The sequence below is a fragment of the Platichthys flesus genome, chromosome 17, assembly GCF_949316205.1.
Source record: "Platichthys flesus chromosome 17, fPlaFle2.1, whole genome shotgun sequence".
NCBI classification, from domain to species: domain Eukaryota; kingdom Metazoa; phylum Chordata; class Actinopteri; order Pleuronectiformes; family Pleuronectidae; genus Platichthys; species Platichthys flesus.
This window is the reverse complement of record NC_084961.1, coordinates 3,789,236-3,797,976: the sequence shown is the minus strand read 5'-3', so window position 1 is coordinate 3,797,976 and position 8,741 is coordinate 3,789,236. Positions and strand designations below refer to the sequence as shown.

Below are 8,741 nucleotides of genomic sequence, written 5' to 3'. Positions count from 1 at the left end.
ATCTGTTAACATGGAGGAGGCCGGGTTTACGAGCCACACTGCAGCCAGCAGCCAATTTAGAGAGTATTATCTTAACGATTAGAACACGAGATGAGAAACCACAGAATATAGTTGATTTAAAGGGGCAGTCCGTCCTGACAGGTGCTAACGGGTATAAGTTACGAGGCGTCCTCCTCGCTCCGGGCCTGTGGTATTCCCTCGTAAACTGAGAAATTCATCTGCCCGGCCCGTGATGTACAGTCGCTGTAGCTTCCTGCGTTTGATCGTCATTTATGACTCAGTGTTAACGTTGACTGGCTGCAACAGGCCTGCTCTTTACATGCTGCTAGAATCTTATCACCAGACTAACTCCAGAGGAAAAGTAAAGAAGGGGGGGGGCCGTGTGGCGCTGCTCTTCGTTTTAGCTTTTCCCATGACTCCTCCCGAAATGTGCTTGACCTTGTTTGTAAGAGAGCAGCCTTGTTTGGTCCCATGAGGAGGAGGAGGAGGAAGAAGAGGAGGAGGAGCTAGGATGGGGTTTGAAGATCCCATGTCATCCCGCTCGGCCTCTGCAGGGACCCGAACTCAGCTGGGGTCCGCCTGTGGAGGCTGTTGAAATAATCAGACGACGTGACTCTGACAGACCACAGACTAACGAAGGCGGCTACACCCCCCCCCCCCCCCCCCCCCCCCGACACCAGATCCTGCAGCTTCTACACTTCACTGCATATTTCCTCAGGTCTAAAGTCCTTACATGACTGTGTAGAATCCACAGGGATTCACATGTGAGCGTCTGCCAGCTGGACGCGGTCTTTGTTTCTTTAGGAGTTCGCCCTGTTGTAACGTTTGAATGATGAGGACGATGTTAAGAGGGTCAATTCACTTGAATTACCAAAACACACTTGTCACTTACCCCTTGTGGTTTGTAGCTCGCCAATACATTTGTTTTTATAAAGTCATGTATCCCTCTGTTTTACAGAGAAACATTATTACAGGGTCAGGCACAAGAGAAACATGAGGACAGGAAGATTTTCTTATTTTTTCCATTTTGCATCGGGGCATGAAGTGTCGAGAAAAACACCTTGTTTGAATGATTTGGTCAATTGTTCATCAGATTTGGTTTAAGTACAGGTGGCGTTTATTATTTCTCCTCATTTAATTACTTGTACATCAAATAAATCGTCTTTGAGGCTTATCCAATGGATTAAATATCTGGAAAATAACAAACTGGTTGGTTAGTTGGTTTCTAGGTTGGTAGATTGATTGGTTGGTGGTTGATTGGTTAGTTTGTAGATACCAGTGCTTCAGTCATGTTCTGACTGGTCTTCATCTGAAAGTTGTCGCAACACCACAAGAAATGAAAAATAACATAGTTGATGGGAAAATCTACATTTTCACTAAAGGTCATCGGGGCTTGAATGAGGCTGTTTGTAATATCTCAGTTCCCGTTGAAGGGTCATGAGTTAACACTGACATTTGACACACCACTAGCTGGTTTTCAACACAAACCACAAACAGCTCCCCTGGAGAAACACTGGGACCCACTGTTTTGGACACCCAACATCCCAGTTTGATCATTTTAAGGATAAGGGTCAAACTCCACAGCACATGGCAGCAAAACCAGATTCTTCGTCCTACAATTTACGCTGCCTCGGTTTGTCATCATTTTATCCAATCCGGATTCAGATGTCAAAAAGAGGTCTGTCAAACCGCCAGAGATACTATCATCCTCCCATTAAACAACAATTCAGCTGAGTCATTCATGGTTTAACTTCAGGAATCTTGCCCGGTCAACAGCTCGGTTACAGCTTCGCCTTGGTCAGCTCTCTCCAGCGGATTCCCCGAAGTGACGGCAAAATGAAACAACAATTTGCTGTTAAGTAACACAAATCGCCTCACACATTCAGGCCTCATTACTCACACGGCCTTGAGACACATGTGTGGAATGCGTTCTCGTGTGAGGCTCCAGCCAGATCGCATTGCGTAGACTGCGATGCTGCTTGTCTCGAATGTGACTTGTGACTGAGTCATGGTCTCACATGGAAACGGGTCCAAGCTGTCCTCGACATAATCCATGTGTTGGCTGAAGTAGACATGGGTGGAGAAGAGGAAGTAACACTGTCGGGGGAATGTCTCCAAACCTGTGTCTATGCACAACAACCCGTCATTATGAATCATCACCTCGGGTAGAGATGTCAAGGCTCCAGCAAAACATACATGTGAACCAAGGTGGAAAAATATTTGCACACACACACCGGTTTTGTTGTTTTTGCGTAAATCAAGGAACCAACAATATGAATGTGGGTGAAAACACAACGTCCCTAATGTGTGTTTGATGCATCAAGGTCATGAAATGCACGACAGCAGCTTCGGCCAACGGTTGACGAGACATTTTGGTCAAAAGCAAAAAATCCATCTCATTAAAGGAACATCAAAGTAATCAGGATTCTTTACTATCTGTATGGAAGAAAAATGGCTGCCACGCTAACTGACTAACTACCTTACAGCTGTTTCATAAAGTTGTTAGAATTCATCCTGGGGGGGATGATGAATGTGTGTTTCTTAAAAAAAAGAAGAAGTTAATCCATCCAATAAGAGCTCAGATTTTTGGGCCAAAACCAAAAATGTCAACCAGAGGCATAAAACGAAAGATCAGGAACCACCACAGTCGTTAGCTTTCATCATGAGCCTCCAAATTCCCAAGTGTGCTATAGCAGTTCATCCAATATCTGTGATTTTATTGTTGAGAAACATTATTAAAATGTGGTGATTCTGAGGAAAGGTCAGACGGTTCAACCTCTGGGGACCTTGAATGTCCACACACTAAATTACTAGCACGGCTGAAAAAAACTGCAAACTCCTGGAGAAACAGAGCAGTGAAGAAAACCCTATGACTGTGTCGTTCATACCAGATGAAATGTGACTCTGGGATGGACTGGTGGTGGTGGTGGACACAACAGAGGAATGTTACTTCCAGGAATTGAATCTTCCCAGTCAGACCCACCATCGTATGTGTTTGTCAGGGGTTCAGTTTCCACAGAACGCTCGTCTCCGTCTCCACATGTGGTGGTGATGGTGTTTCAGGCCGGTCGTGACTGATGTGCTAGTCACTGCAGAATTTAAGTGCTTCAACAAATGCTCTCAAATATGTGCTTTTCATCCAAAAATCCAGACAGGGAGGAAAAGAGCTGAGTCTCAAACTCTTTACTATGTAAATATTCAATTCTGATCCACTGATTTCACCGTCAACTCCTTTACCTTCACATCCAGCTTCATCTGATCACCTCATTAGACACATTACAACTAGAACCGGCTCCTTTTTTATGAGAATCTGCAGTTGGCTCATTCAAATAGGTGAAATACAGCAAGAGCCAGAATGAAATTAATGAAAGAAGCTGTAAATAAAAGTGCTCAAATAACTTGTTACCTTAATTTATGAGCAAAAACTTACATTTTTTCCAAATCCACATATAAATCCAGTCCTGACGTTTTCATTTTCAAATCTACTGTAAAAAAAAACAAAAAACTAAGGCTAATAAAACATGGACAACTGTTTCCAAACACAAACCTCACCACAGCAACATCCACTGCACATATATAACCCTGCATCCTGGTGTGTGTGTGTGTGTGTGTGTGTGTTGGCTGTAAGCTATAGAAATGACTTTATAAGGTGCGTCTTGTTTGCAGGTCACTCCGTGGCCTTGCTTTGCTCTTCATCAGTGACCCGCTCACAGACACGTCTCCGTGTTCTTCTGGATTCCTCACGTTTAATCTCGGCGCTCTGGTGATTTACAGTGAAGCCGGAGACGCAGGATAAGAAACTGCTGTTACTTCACTTTCCTTAAACTTTCCAACTCGAACCTGCAGCGTCATTTGCAGTTTATTCTCTTAGTTGTTAAATATTGTTTAAGCCGTCACTCAATTATATTGTACTACTCATTTATAAATATCACTTATACACTCAAAGCATATTGCACTGTATCAGAATGCTTTAAAGAGTTTTACGACAATATTGTGTAAACTTCAAATTTAACACTCCTATCTTATTAAGTGTATGTTTGATCATGTGTATAAATACTATTAAAGACGTGCAGGTATAAATTTCAGATTGATTAAAATTAAGTTTGTCGGTTTAAATCTCAACTAGCCGTGTCCTCTGGCGGCATCTAGTGAAAAGTTGGGATACTGCAAGCTGAATGCAAAGACAGTGAACTGCTGAATACCTTTTACTTCCAGACATTTGTTAATCACAAATGAATTGTGTTAAAAAAAGGACATTAAAGTTTATGACTGAGAAAAGCCATGTCACCGTACGTGTAAGGCAGTGAACTGTCATCTGTCCGTTCTGTTTACTCGAGGAACTATTTTCATACAACAAACCGTCACTCAAGAATGCGCTGGTTATTTTCTATAATAGTGGAATAATATTTGGCCTCTTTAAAAAGGGGAACCGTTCCATAATGTCGCTTTTTTAATGGACCACATGTGTGGGAACTCAAACAGTTACGGTCACGTTCAAGGTTTCAGTGTCTTGTCAGAGTTTGACATTAGAAACAACAGAGGCTGAGGATGGTTATTAAAACCAGACCTCAACCTATGACAACCCCTTAACGACTGTGTGGAGTGATTCGAGGCCCCGCCCTCACCGACAGCCGCACAAATAAGCAGAACAGATTCCAGCTACTGCCGTTTTATTATTTTTTTTGCAAAACAAAAAATGTAATAAAAGAATTCAGGGTATTCAGGAGGGGGGGGGGGTTGAACGACCATGTGATGCTTAACAAAAAAAAGCAAAACGTTCTCACAATGTAAAACATCAAAAAATTAACTACATAATAAATACACTTCTCTTTTTAACACTATACAAAAATGGTGCGTTTCTGGAGGCGGCCTCATCAACAGTTCTACTTAGATCAGAAGGTCACAGTTTGGACCATGACCACAGGTATGTGGCAGGGGAGGGGGGGGGGAATGTATCAAGCAATGGACACGGTACAGGCTGAGTGAGATATGATGGTTTAAAAAAATAAAATAAACAAGGCATACAAAATTCACAAAGTCCAGATATCTCTGTTTCTCTACATGCATCCTCCTCATGTGTGTGTGTTCGGGTTTTTTCCAGTCGACTTCTTTAAGTTGAATAATCCTGCAGGAGGAGGAGAGACAGAGGATTAGAGGAATGACGGAAGTAACAGCACATTAAATAGTTTGGTAAAATCTTTATTGTCAGTGTCTGATTCCACTTACAGCTCGTGGTTTCTTGTTAACCTTCATGTCAAACCTGCAACAAAAGAAGAAGTAAGGTTGCGTTAGACAATCCTCAGACCTCAGATCTGTCTTGCAGGGGTTATGGTGAAAAGTGGTGCCACTACTATACCATGAGGAAGCCTTAAAGAACAAGCCTATAACAAGAACGCTAAATGATCATGTGTGTGTTCTTGTTTTATGCACAAATCATTGGCCAAACCATCGTGTGACAGGAACCAGCAATGATTTTCTGATTGTTGGAATCGACGAAACACAATGAATCTGGGGTCAGAAGAAAAATACCCCTAAACAAAAACAAGCAAGATAATCTAATGGGGGTGTTGGATGCTGCATTCACAATGAGAAGAATGAAGTGTTGGACATGCAGCGAGACCGACAGGCGTCATCTCAAACTCGACATGAAGAAGAAACGAAAGCAGAGCAGGTTTAGAAAAGACAAAAAGAAAGTACAGGGTGGAGAAGTGGAGGATGGGAGTTTACAGCAGGCAGCACGTAAACACCACAGGAGCAGGAAGTAAAAGTACGACTTACTCAAAGTCATAATCAAACATGGCAGAAGGGCTGAGGGAGGGGGGTGCAGCATTAAAAAAGGGAGGGGGGGGGGGATAGGAAGAGAGCAGCAGCGGTTAGTTCACAGACCTGAGACTAAAGCCCTACGCCTACATTACACTGCAGACCAGACTCTACAGAGGGACGCAGGTTCACCACGTGTGAGGTGGAGCTCCTGCTGCGTCAGAGTGCGGTTAGAAACAGTCAGAAAAACACAGGCCGACCTTAAATAGATGGTTACTGGGCTGAACTGGTGCCAACAACTTTATTTACTGACTGTTATATTCACTTTTTCCTTCAATTATCCGGAGGAAGCTGAACGTGAGAACGCAAACATCCCCATCAGGTGCTAAGAGGTCATTATCAAACCCTTCAGTGAAGAAAATGTAAGTGCTTATATCATTTAATAGCCTAATTAAATAAAAACTGTAAATTTAAATCGTGAAGGTTTTCAAATCGACAAATCTAAAGTCATAACCAGGTTAAATCTGTCAGGCTCTAGTTAACAGAACAATCAGTGGATGAGATCAAACAACCTGCTGATCCATTATCTTGTTATTGACTTTTATACCTGTGTCTATTTTTGTTCTTCCTCTTTTTGTGGCTTGCGTGATGGCTGCCTGAGGAGGAGGAGGAGGCGGCCTTCTGGGGCTTGAGGTCCTGCAGCGTCGAGTCCACGTCTTCCGTGTCCTCCTGGCTGGGCTCGTTCTCCTGGTTCTGGAGATCTGGGGACGTGTCGCTTTCTGTGCCGCTGCCTGCTTCGCCTGACGGGACCCAGGACACAAACTCAGTGTCGGGAAATTACACGAAGAGAAACATTTATATCTTTAAAAACTCACGCTTTTCATTCATGTGATCCGGAATCCCACCCAGCGCACACACTGCCTGTGAAGAGAGACAGGTCAGATGATCAGCTTTTATTTTGAAGAGAAGGATCAATAAGGACATTGTGAGGAACAGTACAATGGGAGTGAGGGACTTACTGCAACTGATGTGACCGACGACTTGCTGAATAAACGCTCCGCTTCCTTGAATTTCCTGTTCCGTCGGTCGGTCTTACTATTGGAGTTCCTGCAGGAATCACAAAATCAAACATCACAAATCATGGCTGAATTAAAAAGCTACATTCTGAAGCTCCTCCCATCGAAATTGAACATCCTCCTGTCATTTGTAATTAGGTTTATATCCGATTCTTACTTCTGGTTGGTGAGGTACCGGTCCCACCCTCTGATGATGTTGCCGTACATCTGGGTGTCTTCTAGGTAGCTGCCTTCGAACGCATAGATCTGTCTTTCCAAGTTCACCAGCGTCTCCTAGAAAACATGGAAACATCAAATTATATATAAAACATTGAGGAAGATTCTTTGCTCTACTATATTTAGTACTTTATTGTGTATTCTAGTACTTGATTGTGTATGATTTACAATAAACACCAGGGAGTATGTACAGTTTTTAGTGCATTTTATGTTTATTACATATTTTGAGCTATTTTAATTCTTCGTATCTGTTTCATAGCTACTTCGCTCCGTGTGTAACGCCCCTGACGTGCTGCTGTCACGGTCATTTCACAACTTGGGATCAATTAAGTCCATCTATCTATCTTCCTCTCTATCTATCTCTCCATCCATCTTGCTCTCACTATCAATCTCTCTCCCATCCTCTATCAATCTATCTACAACCCTCTATCTATCTCTCAGCCTCCTCTCTCTTTATATCTACCTCAATCTCTCTATCTTCCTCCATCTCTCCCGATCTATATCAATCTCGACCCATCTCTCTCTACCTCTCTTTTTCTCTATGTCCAACCCCCACTTTCAGAAAGACCCAGGCAGCTCAGGTGTGTGATCACATCCCCCTGAGTCTGTGTTCTAGGGACAGGGATGTAAACACACGAGCGATCGTGGCTGCAGACAGATCACAGATCAGATGTTTGACGACAGGTTGAAGACTAACTTCAACAGCTTCTCCAGAATCCACTACCAGGCGGTGACTCGCTCCTCTAACCCCTGAGATGCTCTCCTAGCCGCGGCTACACAGCGATGCTGAGGAACCGCGAAGAACTCCAGCAAACCGGGCGGGGGTTTGCGTGTAGCTCAGCTAGCTGAACTAGCTAACACAGGCAGTCAACACAGCTGCAGAATCGTGTTTAAATACAATTAAAAAACAAGATCATGTCTACAAACTGAACATATTGATGAAACTAGCTAAACCAAGGGGAACGCGGGAGAAACCCAGTATTAATTAACTCCTAATAGCACAGTTAGCTCAGCCCTTAGCAAGGCCTCGGCTAGCGGCGCTCCCGGTACGAAGCTAACGCACAGTTAGCCGTTGTTCTTGGTGATAAACAAAAATGATCGCTCTGCTTCTTTCTGCTAAATAAAAACCCAGCGGCGACGTTTAACTCACGGCGAGTTCCTGCTTCCTCTTCACCAGCTCGGCGAGCTCCCGGCGGGTGTCCGGGATCTGCGGCGGCGTCGCCTTTGCGTGCATCGCCATGATGGATCGAGCTAATCTGGGGGACGGAGCAGCGGCGGGCGGGCGGGCGAGCGGCAGAAAAGCGACCGCTGGAGTGCAGCTGTTTCACCGGCAGATGTCCCCGAAGCACCGCTGCAGGACCCGCGGGTCGGGCCGGAGCTGCGATGCCACGTTTGACTCACAGAAATCAGCTCATTCTGAATTTAGCAAAAGTGCATTTTTATATATTCTTGTCTATAATCTTTCACATTATGCGTCAAAACCCGTCACGAACATGCATCTCTGTATTGTTGCCCCTGAACTGTGTGAGATGTGTACAATCTCTAATATAAAACTCGCCGAATGATTCAATAAAAGTCCATGTTTAATATGTTTTATATTTCATAAATGTCACGTGGCTGCTCTGCCACATGGTTTAACTTTAAAATGAGTTTATTCCAAGGCAAGTTCGGCTGCATCGAGTTTCTCTA

At 43.8% G+C, this 8,741-nt stretch overlaps 1 protein-coding gene across 3 annotated transcripts; it reads right to left on the bottom strand.

Moving 5' to 3' along the window:
* Nucleotides 1–4,653: 4,653 nt before the first annotated feature.
* Nucleotides 4,654–8,360, bottom strand: meaf6 (MYST/Esa1-associated factor 6). 3 transcript variants are annotated; one of them, XM_062410515.1, is made up of 8 exons: nucleotides 8,203–8,360; nucleotides 6,994–7,109; nucleotides 6,780–6,867; nucleotides 6,636–6,681; nucleotides 6,368–6,560; nucleotides 5,779–5,808; nucleotides 5,227–5,260; nucleotides 4,654–5,125 (listed from the first exon to the last, which is right to left on the bottom strand). In XM_062410515.1, exons 1-8 carry the CDS (start codon nucleotides 8,290–8,292, stop codon nucleotides 5,111–5,113), a joined length of 612 nt encoding a protein of 203 aa, XP_062266499.1. In that variant the 5' UTR covers nucleotides 8,293–8,360; the 3' UTR covers nucleotides 4,654–5,110. The 3 variants fall into 3 exon arrangements, with proteins under 3 accessions (XP_062266499.1, XP_062266500.1, XP_062266501.1); XM_062410516.1 differs by having other exon boundaries at nucleotides 6,368–6,551; XM_062410517.1 differs by lacking the exon at nucleotides 5,779–5,808.
* Nucleotides 8,361–8,741: the final 381 nt, after the last annotated feature.

What these genes read in the sequence shown, in the direction of transcription:
- meaf6 (XM_062410515.1), bottom strand. Translation starts at nt 8,292, where the DNA reads ATGGCGATGCACGCAAAGGCGACGCCGCCGCAGATCCCGGACACCCGC. An exon ending in AGAGGAAGCAGGAACTCGCC is followed by an intron (nt 7,110 to 8,202) that starts GTGAGTTAAACG and finishes CATGTTTTCTAG; the next exon opens with GAGACGCTGGTGAACTTGGA. An exon ending in CGGTACCTCACCAACCAGAA is followed by an intron (nt 6,868 to 6,993) that starts GTAAGAATCGGA and finishes TGATTCCTGCAG; the next exon opens with GAACTCCAATAGTAAGACCG.